This window comes from Pogona vitticeps, chromosome 2 (genome assembly GCF_051106095.1).
Source record: "Pogona vitticeps strain Pit_001003342236 chromosome 2, PviZW2.1, whole genome shotgun sequence".
Taxonomy (NCBI): Eukaryota; Metazoa; Chordata; class Lepidosauria; order Squamata; family Agamidae; genus Pogona; species Pogona vitticeps.
The window spans coordinates 70,352,132-70,370,198 of NC_135784.1; the positions used below are offsets into that span (position 1 = coordinate 70,352,132).

The 18,067-nt window shown below is 43.3% G+C and overlaps 1 protein-coding gene across 3 annotated transcripts; it reads right to left on the reverse strand.

The window, feature by feature from the left end:
• Positions 1-495: 495 nt before the first annotated feature.
• FBXW12 (F-box and WD repeat domain containing 12) lies at positions 496-17,326 on the reverse strand. 3 transcript variants are annotated; one of them, XM_020798466.3, is made up of 10 exons: positions 17,105-17,326; positions 13,456-13,493; positions 12,631-12,791; positions 7,410-7,531; positions 4,829-5,038; positions 4,388-4,549; positions 3,246-3,453; positions 1,962-2,146; positions 1,748-1,875; positions 496-753 (listed from the first exon to the last, which is right to left on the reverse strand). In XM_020798466.3, the coding sequence occupies exons 1-10, from the start codon at positions 17,195-17,197 to the stop codon at positions 654-656; spliced, it is 1,407 nt and encodes a 468-aa protein (XP_020654125.3). In that variant the 5' UTR covers positions 17,198-17,326; the 3' UTR covers positions 496-653. The 3 variants fall into 3 exon arrangements, with proteins under 3 accessions (XP_020654125.3, XP_020654126.3, XP_072845768.2); XM_020798467.3 differs by having other exon boundaries at positions 12,631-12,741; positions 17,105-17,266; XM_072989667.2 differs by lacking the exon at positions 7,410-7,531 and having other exon boundaries at positions 12,631-12,741; positions 17,105-17,244.
• Positions 17,327-18,067: the final 741 nt, after the last annotated feature.

The following is an 18,067-nucleotide window of genomic DNA, read 5'->3' on the forward strand; positions in this document are numbered from 1 at the left end:
CTTTCCCTGTGTCTACAGCAGTTATTCTAATTGCTGGTGAATTTGCATGTGGGCTTCCTTTCTGAATGTTGTCAAATATCATTCTGTTTGTTTTGTTAGGCAAGGATGAGCTGTGAGAGGGCAGATTTCAACATTTCAATTGTCTGCTATCTCTTAATATTTTGTACTTAATATTTGAAACTTTCAATTGTCATGCAGGTGTGAAATGCAGTGACAAAATTGAATAGCTGCAGTCTCACCCTTGGGCAATAACCCTCTTTTTGCTGCCCCCCCCCACAATAGAAACAGCTCTACATATGTTTCTGTAATATTTTCTGGGTTCCTGGGTATCCACTGTGTGTTCCGGTACTAGAATTTGGGAAATGCTGCATATATATTATTATCTATGACACACTTGTGAAGGAGTGAGACTGGTTCTATTAGGTCCATAATAGGGATTGAACTTGTTTAAATTATTTGTATCTGAAGATCAGAAAAAAGGCATGTGACCACCACTCATATATAATAGTTTATTATCAGTAACATAGTAATCACAAAGCTTGAATTCAGTGCATGCTCTTATTTTCAGCAAATGCAGTTTATGATGGATTTGATTTAACATAAATGACACAAACAAAACCAATATATGAAATGTAAAATAGAAATGTTAAATCTTACAAATTAAAGGAGTATGCTCTTAAAATGTCTGTCCCATCAGTTCCAGCTACTATGCCAACGATGCTCACATCATCGCAAGCCACACTTCTAAACCCACTAGTAGAGAAAAAAAGATTTGTGTAATCAGCAAAACAATCTTGTATGTTGAACCAATTCATGCTGTTCATTACTGCATTTTAAATTACATGTTCTCTATATTAAGGAACTGTTAATAATATGCTGGCATAAACATGCTTTTAGTTTTGCCCTACTTTAAAACTAATGAGTTAATATATATGATAACAAAGTAAAGTAGGGTGATACACTAAATTCTAGTGCTTGCAGTGGGTCCTCTGCCTAGTTTCAGTATAAGGTTGTATGTTTGATTACAGGCTCAAGACTTAAAAGCAAAGGATCATGCGTGGAAGAGTACATATGCACCATGAACTTTTACTCAAGTGAGGTTTTGTATGAGTAGATTCAATTAAAGAAAAAACAAATCCAGTTTCTTTATACATCAGAACTTCCATCTATCATTCTTTTAGTGTTGCTTTTATGATATAATTTTATATTAAGTATTTAACATATTTCCCTACTTTGAATTTTAAGAAATTAGTGGACATCAGAAACATTCAAATTAGCATCTAGAAGCATAGTATGCAGTCATCTTTGAAACCCCTTCATGTGTACTGTGGATATGATAGGTATTACTCTTTGATGTGGAGTTTACATGTTAGAAGCAACAAAGACTTGTGGTACCTTAAAAGCCTGCTTTGTGAGATGTATGAAGTGTAACCAATTTTTATGGTGTAATGATGCTTATCATTCATGGCACAGAACTAGAATTAAATTGTACTGTTGCCAGAACCACAACCATTCCTCATACTGCTACCAGCAGTTGTTGGTAGGGTGCAACTTTGCTCACAGAGATTGGGCATAATGCCATTCTGTTCCTGTAGGTGTCATGAACCCACAGATAAATGGGTACTCTGCATTATGGTATTGTGTGAAAGATAATGTAATAAATGTACATTTAAGTAATTTAGTCACCTTAAAAGATCAGAATTGGAGACAACAGGGAACTTGAAATTAATTTTTAATGGGAACTTACCTTGACCATCGGTGTGACCCTCCCAGTAAATGATAACGACTAATCAATGAAGGGGATTTGTTGGTATTTTTCCATGAATATACTCTGAGTGAGAGATCCATTGATGATGTGACAACATGAAAAGGATCCTGCAACCAAGAATAGGAGGTAAATGTTTTTAGATAAAGAATAGTGTGCAAAAAGTATTGATAATAACAGTAGCGTTTGACTATACCACCCAGATTGATGTAATAATTTTATGATGATCCTTGAAAGCCATTAATTCAGTCCCTGTCAGGGAGTATAATTTCAGCTCCAGTCCAGCTGCAATAAGAATTGTTTGTTTGCCAAATCCTTTCATGATCTTCTCTGTCATCCATGGTGCTTGTGTTGGCAATGTGAAGTTTGCAACCTGCTGAGCTTTTGAAGAAAAAGGACATTTAGAACACCTTTCTTTCTGTAACCTTTCCCCAAACTAGTACTGCAGCAACACCACTATACATTATCTCCGCTTCTGTATTGGAACTAATTGCTCACTGGGTATAGGGCTTTGTTTACTACTAATGGCAGTTGTCTGTCTGTTCTGGCATTATTCTAATAGGTAGTTTTGAATGTGTTAATATGTCAGCGTGAATAGCAAAAGCAAAACTAACAGGTATTGCGGCATTAAATACTAATAATTTAATTCATTATCATCTTTTGAGAGTTATAGTCAAAGTGGAATGTGTGTGTGTGGAGAGAGGGAGTTTTTCCGTAAACCAACCTATTAAAGTATGTGTTACCAAGTCATTTCTGACTTGGTAACACCTGCCAGGGTTTCCTAGATAGACACTACTCAGAAATGATTTACTACTACTTTCTTACAAGAATACCCTGGGACTGTGCAGTGTGCCCAAGGCTCCATAGGCTGATATTTTCTCCTGGGAGGCAGAATGGGGGAAATGAACTCCCAACCATTGTCTTCGTAGCTAGATACCTAATTCACTGAGGTATTCAACCAGCTACGTCATCTTATGGGAAAAATTTTACCCTGACCTGTTTCCCCAAAGCTCAGAGGATCCAGGGACAAACAAGTCCTCACAGAATCAGCACAGTGTGAAATAACATTGTGCTACACAGAACGTGGGCAAGACCTGTATGAGATACTCTAAAAAAAGGCCTTTCAAAATTGGTGCAAACTTTTTTGAGGGGAGGGGAGAGAGAACTAGGGGGAGGAAGGCATCAAGTTGTACACACAGACCACTGACCAGACCCAGATTTTGTCAAACTAATGTACCTTTTAAAAGGTACAGAAACTTAAGAAACTACAGTATACTATTCTAAAATTGGGAAGCTATTGAAACAGGTTTTACCTATGGAGTATCAGCAAAGGATTGGAAACAGCTGTTAATATTGGATACTTGGCATGAGTGACTTAGAGGAAAAATGTCACTTTAGAATGCCTCCTACTTTTACTACTACATAAAGGATAAGCAGAATGCCTTCACTTTTGCTGTTACAATAATATGGAGATAAGTACCTACAATATTTCTTTTATATTTTGACTTCTTCTCAATGACTATATCAAAGCTCACAATACGAAAATTCATCCCATCATCATGCATTATGGCTATTCTTGCTGGTTCAGCTGGTAACCAGCAGGTGACAAGTCGGTGATCTGTGACTGGTAAAGGACTAGATAACATCAATTCATCATCTGGATTGGTTGCACAATGTGTGTAAAATACCTGGTATACAAAAAACAAACAAAAAAGGATTCATAAACCCATTTTAGGTGTACTTGGACATTCCCATGTAGGACTTTTATTTCCAATTTCATCTGAGCATAACTTGATAGGAAACTGCCATTGGTCCTTCTCAGTATTGTCTATACACGATTATCTAAGAGTAGGTGAATGTTTTCACCAGCTATGTCTGGAAATGTCAAGAATGAAACCTGGAATCTTTACCACTAAGCTATGTTTTGAGCTATTTTCAACATTTAGTTTCAGAGGGCCTATGACTGTCACTTGAAAGTAATTTGCTTAAGTGGCACTGGAAGCTTGTGTTTTAGATGTGCCAGCTTGGGGGTGAAGTTAGTAGCATGGCTCTTTGCATCTAGGCCACTGTTAAGAACCACATTTCTAGAACTGAAAAATGAGAAATGGTATCTGGCACATATGTATGCAGTAATTCTTCCTTAAGAAGTTTCCAGAAGGATAGCTTAAACTAAATTAGAGGAATTGGTGTATATTTATATTGTCAAAGAAAAGTTGAGTTTTCCAGGTTGCACAAGATTCTTGTCTTTGCTACATATTTTGGATTCTTGTGGTACAGCCAGGAGGACTGCCATGAAGAGCACCTGCACTTCATAATTAACCAACTGGATTTAAAAGAAAACAAAAGGAGCAGAAGGACAAATACTGAGTGTGAGGTTCATGCTCCAGACTTGATAGTTTGAATGTTCTCAGGCCCAGACTGGATTAGTATGTGAAATACATGATTGTATTTGAGATGTTGGAATTTCTTAGGCTTTTGAAAGCCCAGTAAAAAGAACTAGTAGTTAATCTGCTGACTGAGCAGCAGTTAGTCTTTCCTGTGTACCAAGATTGCAAGGTTTCCCTTCATCAAGGTGTTGGCTGAAAACTAAAACTCACCAAATACACATTAGCATAACTTTACCTTGAGTGAACAGGCAGGATCTGTTGGGCAAATAACAATCCACTGCCCATCTGGTGAACAATGCGACAAGTCTATGCCACCAGTCTGAAAGACTTTTGAGCGTAAAATCTGGCTGAGATCAGCAGCTCCCAATGTGTAAAGTACACCTTGTCCAGTGCCTACCTAAACCAAAGGGAGGCATTTAAAAATATGGTTAATGATTCAGCATTTTCAGAGATACTATAGGCTTCTTAAATCTCCTTACAAAACCTTGGAGTTGGACAAAAAGCAGAATTGTCCACCAGTAAACAGCCAATTTTATGTAAGTCCTCTAATACCTGTGGTACAAGGAGACCCTGATCTGATCAAATCTTATGTTTCTGCATCTTTGAAATGCATTGTTTTCAGTAGGTATTTGACCACAGGGCACCTGTTGGGAAGTTCAGTTAATGCTGTACTCACCGTCAGGAATGGTTTACTGTCAATCGTGTAGCCAACCATAGAGCATTCTGTGGATGACACCGAAAATGTAGCAAGCTGTACCCCCGTATCTCCATGCCAGAGTTTGATCATCCCCTGAGAGTCTATGGTAGCTGCTCGCTTATATGAAGGAAATGTGATAATATTTATGAGTGGGGCTTCCTGTTGTAGACTTGACCAAATCTGTGTACCCTGACAAAAATAATAACAAATTAAAAATTGTGCTAGCTGATATGTATTTTTCTAAAATGTGAACTTCCTTCTAGTGTATGGTCTGGATTTGGTGTGCATTTTTAAATATTAAACATTACCATGACAATGTATGTTCTAGTTTCTATTCTTATTAGCCACCTTTGTTGAAAAGGGAAATGCAATAGCAATGTTTTGCTTTAGAAGAAGTTGCCCAATCATTTCCTTAATCCCTCCTTACCTTTTTGGAACCTGTCACCATTTATTTATTGTATTTATGTCCTGCCCTTCCATTTAAAAAAAAAACAACAGAATAGAAAATTAGAAACAAAATCCTAATTATAATATAAAGACTAGTCAAGTAAAAAGAAAAACACACCAGTAAATAAGAGGTAAAGCCAGCACCTGAGTTTTCCTTTCAACAACAGACTAGCTTACATGGCAAAAGTCTGCCTAAAAGTAAAATGAATTTGTCTGAGAGGCTACAAAAAGACACTTTATTGCATCATCATCAGGTTATTCTTTCCATGATGATGAGACTAAGGTCAGGCAGGCAACCAAAGTGTGTTAGCCCATTAAGTTGTTATTAAGAGGTTTCACAGGCTTCCTCTAGCCATTCCTGGTCACAACACTCTTGAAAGGTAACCCATATACAATACTCCAGCAGTCCCCACAGGATGGAATTCAGGTATGTGTCACTTTGACTAGATACAAATTGTCCAAGAATGGGAATGGTGGTCAAGCCTCAACTGTCCATAACCTGGGCACTGCTGAAACTTAATCATTCAAGTTCAGGGATGAATCAGTTCCAAATTGTGAACCTGAATCTATTAATGGGAATGTAGTCACCTTGAAGCATAAACTGAATCCGTACTGTCCGATCTTCTTTTCAACTAACTGAGTGCACTTGACCCTATCAACACCAGATAGTGAGATGAAATAGAAAACATTTTCCTTGGATTTGGATGGAGAGACCAGGTTGGCATTCTGGAGGCACCAAACTACAAAAATATTAAAACCTCCCAGCATATCATCAGGTGTGGGTAAAGTGTAGCTGTCTAGGTGTTTCGACTTTAGCTCCCATCAGGCCTGGTGAGTAAAGCCAACAGTAAGGCATGCAAGGAGTTGCAGTCAGGCAACATCTTGAGTGCAACACTTTGCCCACCACAAGTGTATATGTGGAATAGTGGAAGTGCAACTACGGTAAGCAACACCAGAGGTCAACAGCCATGACATTCAACAGCACAACAAGCACAATATTGTGAAACTGAGCTTCTATGAAGTAGCAAAGCCGCTGGAAAACAGTACCTTTCTCCTATCATACTAACAGCCTTAAAAATACACAACTAGAGTTTTAATTTTATTATTTTGCCCTTCCATTTAATGTTATCTACCGCACCAGTTTTGCTCTTCATCTGCAGTTGTTCACATAGCTTGTATCTGAATTAACAGCAAATAATTTGTACCACCCACACATCTTGTCCTAAGTAACATTCCATTTTGACATGTTTAATATGAAATCCATCAATTCATGAAATACACTGATTCCAATGCACATCACACCCTCGCTGTGTACTGCTCCATCTACAGGAATTTCCTGGTGAAGACTATTCAACTCTTGGCAATTTTAAGGCCATGTTTATGTGTCTACTGTTACACAGAAGACGCCAGCTGGACAAAGATCACTTCTGCTTCTTTGCATAAACATCCTCTACATCCTTTTCCTTGGCCTAGCCATCTCCTGCAATCCAGCACTCTCCCACTGTGTTAAACAAAGTTCCCAGTATCTTGTTGGCCATGCTTGTTGGCAGCAGCAGCCTCACATATCTGGATGATGCCCACTCAGGGTTATTCAGCCTAGTCATTTCTGGGTTGTTTCTCCATTCCACCCACCTAAAATCATCTATACCTTCCATTTTGCAGAACAGTCTTCATTAGGAACTATTCTACTAGGCAGAGACAGAACAACTTTCCACTTGTGTATCTGGAACCATCTGCCCATTTTGCTGCTCTTCTACCAGAATTGTTTGCTGTAGTGACAACTCCACCTGGTCTTATGTAAATTCATTATGTAACAATATAAAATGTAGGGTACCTGGATGGGCTTTCTTTCTTCCTCCCTCGCATACATTTAGAATTCTGCCTCTTAAAAGCAAGTTTCTAAAATATAAACTGCATTTAATATTTTGACACAACAGCACTCTATAAATATATGTAGTAATTGAGCAAATAACATTAGTGCAAGCTGGTTATATTTATATATATTTTTATATATATATATATATTATATATATATATATTTATTTGCATGCATCTGAAATGTTGCTACATTTAGGATCATGGCATTCGTCTTACACACACCCTTTCATCCTACCTCTTGGACATTCCACGCTCTGACAGTGCCATCAGAAGATGTGGTGCACATAATGGACTTGACCTTTCCTGTTGCAAATGTGTGCTCATTCTCTGACAGGTAAGCCATAGCATTTATCACGCCTATAACAAAATTTCAGAGAAACAATTACCTTGTTTGGATCATAATTTCTAGAAATCAAAAACATGTTGGGAGTTGAATATCAAGTTCATTTCAGCTGCACTACAAGAATGACCACCATTTCACCATGAAAACTGAACTAGCTATCTGGAGGATACTTGCTTTCTGGTTTTATCTAATGTTCAGAGTAATTCACAATAGTGTTAGAATAGTGCTAAATTGGTAAACATGCCTACATCTTGAATTGCAAAGGAGTTCAGATATACACAGTACACAAGAGAGAATCTACTCCACTTATCAAAAATTAACTCTCAATGGTCGGACCATTTCCTGGTAAAGTTTGGACACTCTGCCACTACAGCGGTGCCTCGCTTAACGAGCGATTTGTTTAACGACAAATCTGCATAGCGATTGAGTTTTTGCGATCACAAAAGCGATTGCATAACGATGTTTTAAATGGGAAAACATCACTTTGCAATGATTGGTAAGCGTTTTGCAACTCGACCCTTGCCCATCATGGGTAACAAAGGAATCTGCCGGGGGGGGGGTTGCACCTGGATCCTGGAGGTCATCAACTCCTCAAGAGAGGAAGTGGTCCCTGACCCATTAAAGGAGGCAGTGATTCGCCCACTCCTAAAATGCCTAATCTGACCCAGGTCTAGTGATCAACTATCGACCAGTGGCGAATCTCCCTTTTCTGGGCGAGGTGTTGGAACGTGTGGTGGCTGGGCAGCTCGAGGCTCTCCTGGATGAAACGGATTATCTAGATCCATTTCAATAAGGTTTCAGGCCAGGTTATGGGATGGAAACTGCCTTGGTCGCTCTGACGACCTTTGCTGGGAGAGAGAAAGGGGCAATGCATCCCTATTGATTCTCCAGGACCTTTCAGCAGCATTCGACACCATCAACCATAGGGTCCTTCTGGACAAATTGGATGGGAGGCACCATTTTACTGTGGTTCCCCTCCTACCTGGTTGATCAGGTCCAGATGATGGTGCTGGGGGACAGTACTGTAGTTTCTGCACTTTGTATTACACATAGAGTACATATTTGATTTATCTATGTTTTGCACTGGTCATATATGTAACACATTATCCTCACACCTACAGTCTGGCTATGTTTCCTCATGGCTCTTCTTAAACATATATACATGGAAATAGATTTCACTGGATTTAGTTTTAAGGTAGAATGGTCAAATTTCTCTTCCACATTTATATCAATGGAAGGAAAAGGGCATAACACATAACAGCTAATTGCTGCTTATTAACAAGTTTGTACAGTGGTGCCTCGTACAACGAGTGCCCCGTTTAACGATGAATTCGCATAGCGATGGCATTTTTGCCATCGCTTTTGCGATCGTATAACGATGTTGCCTATGGGGAAAAATCGCTTTGCGATGTTTTCCCCATAGGCACCATTTTCCCCCAGCTGAGCGGCGGGAGCCTCCGAAGGAGTGCTCCCGCAGCTCAGCTGGGGGAAAATGCCTGCGGTGGCCTCGGAAGGACCCTTCCGAAGGGTCCTTCCGAGGCCACCGCTGGGATTCCCCTTCCCCACGGCCGGCTTCCCCGGCCATGGTCGGACTCTCAGGAGTCCGACCATGCATGGGGTAGCCTGCCGCGGGTCGGATCCAAGCCGCGGGGAGAGGGTAGGGGGATCCGGATGGATCCCACCACCGTCCCCCCGCGGCCTGAGGAGGGTGGGAGGCATGGCCGGACTCTTTGGCAGCCACCGCGGCTCGGATCTGAGCCGCGGCGGCTGCCGAAGAGTCCGGCCATGCCTCCCACCCCCACCCCCAGCGGCTTGAGAAGGGTGGGAGGCATGGCCGGACTCCTCGGCAGGCACCGCGGCTCCGATCCGATCCGAGCCGCGGTGCCTGCGAGGAGTCCGGCCATGCCTCCCACCCTTCTCAAGCCGCAGGAGGTGGGGGGTGGGTGGGAGGCATAGCTGGACTCCTTGGCAGGCACCGCGGCTCAGATCGGATCGGAGCCGCGGTGCCTGCCGAGGAGTCCGGCCATGCCTCCCACCCTTCTCAAGCCGCAGGAGGTGGGGGTGGGGGTGGGAGGCATGGCCGGACTCCTTGGCAGGCACCGCGGCTCCGATCTGATCTGAGCCGCGGTGCCTGCCGAGGAGTCCGGCCATGCCTCCCACCCTTCTCAAGCCGCAGGAGGTGGGGGTGGGGGTGGGAGGCATGGCCGGACTCCTTGGCAGGCACCGCGGCTCGGATCGGAGCCGCGGTGCCTGCCGAGGAGTCCGGCCATGCCTCCCACCCTTCTCAAGCCGCAGGAGGTGGGGGTGGGGGTGGGAGGCATGGCCGGACTCCTTGGCAGGCACCGCGGCTCCGATCGGATCGGAGCCGCGGTGCCTGCCGAGGAGTCCGGCCATGCCTCCCACCCTTCTCAAGCCGCAGGAGGTGGGGGTGGGGGTGGGAGGCATGGCCGGACTCCGATGGTTGGGAGGGGAGATTGGATGGGCTTCTCCCTTTCTTCTCCACAGCCCGGCTCCTCCCAAAGGGCTGCCCCGAAGTTGCTCGCAGCAGCGGAGGAGGTGCCCAGTGGAGGAGAAATGACAGATCGGCTCCTGCCTTCTCCTCCACCGGGCACCTCTTCCGCTGCTGCAAGCACAGTCGGGGCAGCCCTTTGGGAGAAGCCAGGTGGTGGGGGAGAAGGCAGGAGCCGATGCCGTCTTCCCCCCCTCCCCCGAGGCTTCTCCCAAAGGGCTGCGCCCGATAGTGGGGGAGAAAACCGGATAATCCGTTCCTATTGGAACGGATTATCCGGTTTTCAATGCATCTCTATGGGAAAACACGTTTCACTTAACGATGTTTTCCCATAGCGATGTTTTTTTTTGAACCAATTAACCTCGCTATGCGAGGCACCACTGTACTTGGAGTCTTGTTCATGAGCCCAGCAACCCAACTGGTAAGCACTGGGGAAGCCAAGTGAGGACATGTTAATTAGCTGCTGCAATTTAAGACACTATCCTTTGGTCCTATCCTGTACCATTGTTATGGTACAGGATTTTGGCCAATGATTATAGTTTGAGTCCAGTCATTAGTACAGGTATAGTATAAATCAAAGAACTGCTTGATGATAATTCATACTTATATTGTTCTTGTGTGTTGTCAAGTCATCTCTGACTTTCAATGATCCTACAAATGAGCATGCTTCACGATGTCGGCCACTTTAGAAAACAATGGCTGAGACAACTGCCATGCTGTATACAGTGGTGCCTCGCTTAACGATTACCTCGTTAAACGACGAATCCGCCTTACGATGGTTTTTTGCGATCGCTATTGCGATCGCAAAAGGATGTTCCTATAGGCAAAATTCACCTCACAACAATCGGTTCCCTGCTTTGGGAACCAATTGTTCACATTACGATGATTTCCAAACAGCTGATTGGCGGGTTGCAAAATGGCCGCCCACTGTGCACAATGGCTCCCCGCTGTTTTTAGGACAGATTCCTCGCTTAACAGGCACCGGAAAATGGCCGCCCTATGGAGGATCTTCACTGCACAATGAGGTATTTTGCCCATTGGAACGCATTGAACAGTTTTCAATGCATTTCAATTGTTTTTTTAATTTCGCTTGACGACAATTTCACTTAACTGCGATTTGAACAGAACGGATTATCATCGTCAAGTGATGCACCACTGTATAGGCTTTGCTAACTGGCTGCTCTCATACCAAACTGTTGTTTAAAACAGGTTTTGACAGGCTATGACAAATGCTGAAAATAATGTTGCCTTGGATTCCCTAGTCTCAAGGTACAATTGAGCCTGAATCCAATTAGTAATCCTATTAAGAAAGATTAATTTAATTAATGGAATTTACATTATTATGATTCAATGACTAGTTTAACAATCGACTCTGATTTGGACTAAGTAATTGGATTTAGGTCTTTGTTCTCAAATGTTTTTTAAATAAAACTTCATGAGAATACTAGTTTGCCAATATTTTATAACGGAAATGGAACAACCTCCCTCCAGAGATTTGTGTGGGTATTTTTAAGACCCAACTAAAAACTTGGATGTTTAAGCAAACCTTCCCTCCAGATAATACTTAATTCTTCTTTCTCCATTTATTCTTTGTCATCTTGCCATCTTGAAGTATATGTTTATTGCTTATTGCTTATTGTCTATTGCTTTATATATTTTTTATTTTGCTATATGTATTTGTTTTTTGTATTTTTATTTGTCTGGAAGCCACCTAGAGTGGTCGCAATGACCAGATAGGCAGGGTACAAATAAAATAAAATAAAATAAAATAAAAAAACAAACAAACCTTGAAGTGTTGGAATAATAACAATCTTTCATGCAATTAACACTGGGTATTAATAGGAGGGAGCTCTTACAAGCTGACTGTCTCTTTTTGCCACTAACCAATTAGCAGAACTCTTGTTTCCCACCTCCAGCATATAATAAAAAGTCCAGTAGTTCTGCCCCTCTTCTTCCTGTTTGTCTTGCTTGCTTTGTTTGCCATCTCTGCTCCTGATCAATCTTGACCATGCGGTTATTGAGGCAGTTTTTCACATGTGTGGAGACTGCAGCCTTCCTTTTATTCTTTTGTTGGTAACTATTGATTGCAATTGTAAGTAAAGATACTTTCCCCCTTTTTCTACTTGAAATGCTTCCAGGGTGATTTTGAACATATAAAGTGTTTGTTACTGTGAAGGGGGGGAGCTCTGAGACTTGAGCTATTCTCTTATGCTTTCTCTGTGCAGTTGTTATTTGCACCTGATACTGTACTCTGCTAACCAAAAAGGAATTGCCAATTATCCACAACATCCATGGTTTATCGTGACATCCAGATCTACTATAATAGTTTAATCTTCCTCAACAAGACAGAGAAGTAAACCATGGTTTGCTGTACATTTTTATTTTTGCTTGTTGCAAGGAGAAACAAGCTAGAGTGATCAGATATCACAATAAATAAATCATGGAGAAAAGGTACATGGCTTGTTTAACCACAATTGCTTACAAGAGGAATCATGGTTTATTGTGACATGTAAAATAGGTCATAGTGTGCACTTCTAGGAAGGACAGTATGTGTATTCTGTTCTAGCAACTTAAATGCTAGACTTTTTATTGCACTTCACATACCTTTATGTCCTCGCAGAGCTTTACATGTATAGTCAACTGAAGGCCTTCCCAATGCCATCTTGTGTTCAAGATTAGAGCGATGGAGGTAGTACTTTTTCCAGGTCTGCATTCCTGGGATCACAGATATATTGCAAAAAGCCCATCGTCTTAGACACATATTTCTATTAACATTAACAGAGACAATATTACTTACACATTTGTTTATATATTTAAATTCATACAATTTACAACACTGATAGATATACAGTATTTCCTTTCCTTTCCATGCTCTCAGTCAAAATTCTGATTCATGCAGAGACCAGTTTTTGTTTTTCACAACTGTCTTTTAATTTTTTTCTAGTTCCTCCTATAATATTTGATTAAGAGTTCCACATGATTTTTTTTCCAGTGAGGGAGAAGCAAAGCTGCACAGTAGCAAGTTAGCCTGATTCAGACGCACAGTACAATGTGTGTGTGTGTAAATTAAAATAATAAATAAATAGGGAGTCAGCAGGGAACATCCTCCCTTGATTCCAATGTATACCCATGTTTCTGAGTAGCTGGGGAATAATAACAAGATAGGGCTTTTATTCTAACATATTGTTTATAGGCTTCTTGAAGACCCTGCTGGATCTTCTCAAAGGCTCCATCTAGTCCAATATCCGGTTTCCTACTGTGGCCAGTAAGATGCCTCTAAGAACCCCAAAAGCAGGAGGTGAGGGCAGTGGTAACCTTCTACACATGCTCCCCAGCAACTGATGTTAAGAATGGGGAAGAGGAAGGTGTACAACCTCAAATGCTTTGCTTTCATATTTCTTAAATGCAAGGTGAGAGGGAAGTACTCACCTCCAAAGAAATGTGGTCTCTGCTGCTTCGTTCCATGTCTGAAAGGGGAAAGAACAACGGCTTTTAGAAGCAGTTTCAAAAGGCTCCCAGAATAGATGCCTTCAAGACTCGAATCTGCAGGAATTCCTGGCACCTATACAGTTCAGTCATATGCCTTTTTACACATAAGTAAGCTCCTGGGCTACTTTAGAATAAAATGGCAAGATTCTCCTTAATTGAATAGATCACAAGAAGAATCAACTGGGTGAAAAAGGCAATACTGTTGGGAAAGGGGTAATGATAGAAAGAAGAAGAGCAAACTTGTGATGGATTGACTCAGTGATCCTCAACCTAGGACTTCTAGATGTTTTTGGGTTACAACTCCCAGAAGCCTTCACCAACACCTCTCCTGGCCAAGATTTCTGGGAGTCGAAGTCCAAGAACATCTGGAGGCCCAAGGTTGAGGACCACTGCAGTAAAGGACACTACAGCCTTTACTTTTAAAGAACTGAGCAGGGTTGTTAACAATAGGACCTTGTGCAGGTCATTAATTCATACAGTAGAGTTGTCTGTTGAGTCAGAAACAACTATTAGTCCGAGAGTATTTAATCACGTTTACTACCAGACAAGCGTGCATGAGATAGTTTAAGCACACTTTGCTACTGCAGAATATTTCAAGAAAAAAAGATGCTTGGGTGGGTACAGAGTGGTCCCTCTGTTGCTAGACTACATCTGCTATTAGATCCAGCCTGTATAATCTGGGGAAGAGGGACCATGGAAATTACAGTTCACCCACAGATGAACACCCACACACATTCACCGTTCTAAGACTTCTGCCTTAAACACTGATATGAATCACTGACACATTGATAATGTTACTGGTAATATTGCTGGTATAACCATTCATCTGATGAAGCCTTTCCTAATACATATATTCTTTTTTTAAAAAAACCTCTGGTTTATGAATATGGGATATTGTGTTTCTGTACCCATGATTCAAAAATCCAGGAAATGTCCCAGTGTTGCTGCACAATATTGTGCCTGCATTGCCAGCAGGAAAAAGGATGCCAAGCTTTATATAGTAAACGGTAGTCTGAATGGTGACAACACCAACAAAGCAGTCAAGATGGTCTACTCTCTTCTGCTCACTACTGTTCACAAAGCGACACCACACAAGGGAAAATCCCAGAAGCTGTCTGCTTATTTCATCACTTAACCAGTTCTCAACCAAACACAAAACAATGGTCAGGGCCGTTTCTCAACAAGTATTAATGTTTTTTTTGGGGGGCACCCTATTTTTTGAGCTGGCTTACAAAATGCTGAATTCTGCTGTCATCACAATAATATTGAATGATAATAATAATATTGAATAATAATATAGTATCTATGCTACCCCTTCATGGATTGTTGCCTTGTTGTGGCAAAGGGGCCTGAGAAATTCAGAGAAGCTATGGGTGATGCCATGCAGGGACACCCAAGATGGACAGGTCATAGTGGAGAGTTCTGACTAAACGCGATCCACCAGGAGCAGGAACTGGCAAGCCACTCCAGAATCTTTGGCAAGAAAATTCCATGGGCAGAAACAAAAGGCTAAAAGATATGACGCTGGAAGATGAGCTCTCAGGTCGGAAGGCATTCAACATGCTACCGAGGAAGAGTGGAGGACAAGCACAAGTAGCTCCAGAGCTAATGAAGTGGTTGGGCCAAAGCTGAAAGGATGCTCAGCTGCAAACCCGCTTGGAAGTGAAAGGAAAGTCCGATGCTGCAAATACTGCATAGGAACCTGGAATGTAAGATCTATGAACCTTGGTAAGCTGGATTGGTCAAACAGGAGATGGCAAGAATAAACATTGACATCCTGGGCGTCAGTAAACTAAAATGGACAGGATTGGGCGGATTTAATTCAGACGATTATCATATCTATTATTGTGGGCAAGAATCCTGTAGAAGAAATGGAGTAGCCCTCGTAGTCAACAAAAGAATGGGAAAAGCTGTACTGGGATACAATCTCAAAAATGATAGAATGATTTCAATACAAATCCAAGGCAGATCTTTCAACATCACAATAATACAAGTTTATGCACCAACCACTGATGCTGAAGAGGCTGAAATTGACCAATTCTATGAAGACTTACAACACCTTCTAGAACTGATACCAAAGAAAGATGTTCTTCTCATTATAGGAGCCTGGAGTGCTAAAGTAGGGAGTCAAGAGATAAAAGGAACAACAGGTAAGTTTTGTCTTAGAGTTCAAAACGAAAGAGGGTATAGGCTATTCGAGTTTTGTCAAGAAAACAAGCTGGTCATCACAAGCACTCTTTTCCAACCACACAAGAGGGGACTCTACACGTGGACATCACCAGATGGGCAATGCTGAAATCAGATTGATTATGTTCTCTGCAGCCAAAGATGGAGAGACTATAAAGTCAGCAAAAACAAGACCTGGAGTTGCTTGTGGCTAAGATCATCAACTTCTTATAGGAAAATTCAGCAGTGGCCAGAGGATTGGAAAAGATCCGTCTACATGCCAATCCCAAAGGATGAGATGGACAGGAGGGCCTGGTGTGCTCTGGTCCATGGGGTCATGAAGAGTCGGACACGGACTAAACAACAACATCTATGCTACACAATTGTAGCTGTTTGATTCCACTTTAACTATCATGGCTCTATCTAGGCATATAGAGTTTGGTGCAGTACTCAGAACTACTGTATCTTTTTAGCAAGCTCTGTTGCTCTCCCTTGTACCACGCCAGAAGGGGTTTGTAGGGGGAAATTCTAAAGTTCTCACAAAACCATGAATTTAGGATTCCAAAAGACATAGCTACACTGATAGGGAATTTCCAAAGAAGTACAGTAGTCATGTTTGGGCGGAGGGAGGCGGAGGTGAAGGTGAAATATAGCACTTTCAAGACTAACCGTTTTCTTTAGTGTATGGAAGTGGATTTTGATCCACTAAAGCTCATACCGAGTAAAATCATTAGTCTTCGCTGGGGGGTGGTGGTGGTCCTGTAGCTGCCCCCCCCCGCCCTGAGTCAAACTCGAAGGCAACCGAGGTGGGTCCGGCAGACAAACAAAAGCCTCCTCGGCCCCCGGAAGCGGGAGGTGCCTTTCCACCCCCTTCGCTTTTTCTCTCTCGCCGGTCCATCAACGCGCCTGGTTGCTCCGTCGTCGCCGGGTGCCCAATCCTGCACGCAGTCCTATCAAGAACTGCTTTAGCGCGAGGCTGCCCGCGAGAGAAAAAAAAAAGGGGCGCGGGGTCGCCGCTCCACTCCCACGACCCACGCACCCTTTGGCCGCGTCTCTTGTGTCCGTACTCTTTCGGGACCCGGACTTCTCCCGTCGCCCCTACTCTTACATGCCAAGGAAGGGATCCAGCTCGACAGGAAGGAAGAAGAAGGGACAAGGGAAAGGACGGCCCTGCCCACGGAGCTGCAGCCGATCGGAAAAGCCTATTCATTTCCCCCCCATCCCCGAACGACGTTGCGAAAGTGCGGGGCCTTTTATTTTATTTTTTTTAGAAAATAGGGAGCCGCTGCTCCCGCCTTTGCGGAGGGAGCAGGCGGGCAGGGAAGGGGACGAGGCACCCCGGATCTTTCCCCCGCCAGGGACAAAAGCGGGTGAGGGGCGGGGAAGGGTCAGCGGTAGCGCCGGGGGCTGGCCAGGTAGGTACCTTATTCACTTGAGCCGCTAGGAGCAGCTCCGGCACCTCCAGGTAGGAGAAGATGTGAATGATGCAGTCCACCGTCAGGGATTCGGCGCTCATCCTCCTCCTCCTCCTCCTCGCAGGGCCGTCCCCGCACTCCGCACTCCGCAGCACCCGAACCGCCGGCCTGCGCTTCCCTCGCCGGCCCACACGGCGTAGCTGCGGGCCGGAAAACTCCGGCACAGGCGGGGCGAAGGGACGTCAGAAGGCCAGCGGGCGGCGCCTCCCTCGGCGGTGGCGCGTCTCCCCTCCGGGCGCTCGGCGGAGGAGAAGCTGCGGCGCTTCCTCATTCTTTGTATGGAACAACGCAAGGGCGTCAAGCGCGCGGGGGGGGGGGGGCGGACGGGTAGTCCAGCTTTACAAGTGGAGCTTGCACAGCTCCTGGAATAGCCCATGCCGTTGCTGGCTGGGCATTATGGGAGTTGTAGTCGCTCTGCCTGCGGGTAGGGAATTGTGGGCACCACTGCACCGAATTTCTCAGGGGAAGGAGAAATTCTCCAGTCATTTCTCAGAGGTGGGAATTGCCACCAGGAACACTCGTAGCAAAGCTCCCAGTGAAATGAATCCAAGGGAATGGCCTTGCCCGAAACAACTCACATTAAAATCCAGCAGTTAGTCTTTAAGAGCACCTTGGCAAAGGGCGATTCAAACAACTTTCGTCTGGTTGCCAACATACCGTTCTTTGAAAAATGATTGAGGGGGTGGTGGCAGATCAGCTGCAGACGCTCTTGGAGGACACCAAGATCCATTTCAGTCAGGGTTTAGGCCACACCACGGGACTAAGACAATTCCAGTCGCTCTGCTGGATGACTTCTGAAGGGATGCCAACCGAAGAAGTGTAACCTTGTTGGTCGCCCTGAATCCCTTAGCAGCTTTTAATATTGTTGGCCATGGCATCTTTCTGGACTGCCTAGCAAATCTGGAGATCAG

Excerpts from the sequence above, each read along its gene's own strand:
- FBXW12 (XM_020798466.3), bottom strand. The coding sequence starts at position 17,197 with ATGAGCGCCGAATCCCTGACGGTGGACTGCATCATTCACATCTTCTCC. Across the intron at positions 7,532-12,630 it reads AGCTCTGCGAGGACATAAAG|GCGTGATAAATGCTATGGCT; the intron begins GTATGTGAAGTG and ends ATTTTGTTATAG. Across the intron at positions 1,876-1,961 it reads TTATTACATCAATCTGGGTG|GATCCTTTTCATGTTGTCAC; the intron begins GTATAGTCAAAC and ends TCTTGGTTGCAG.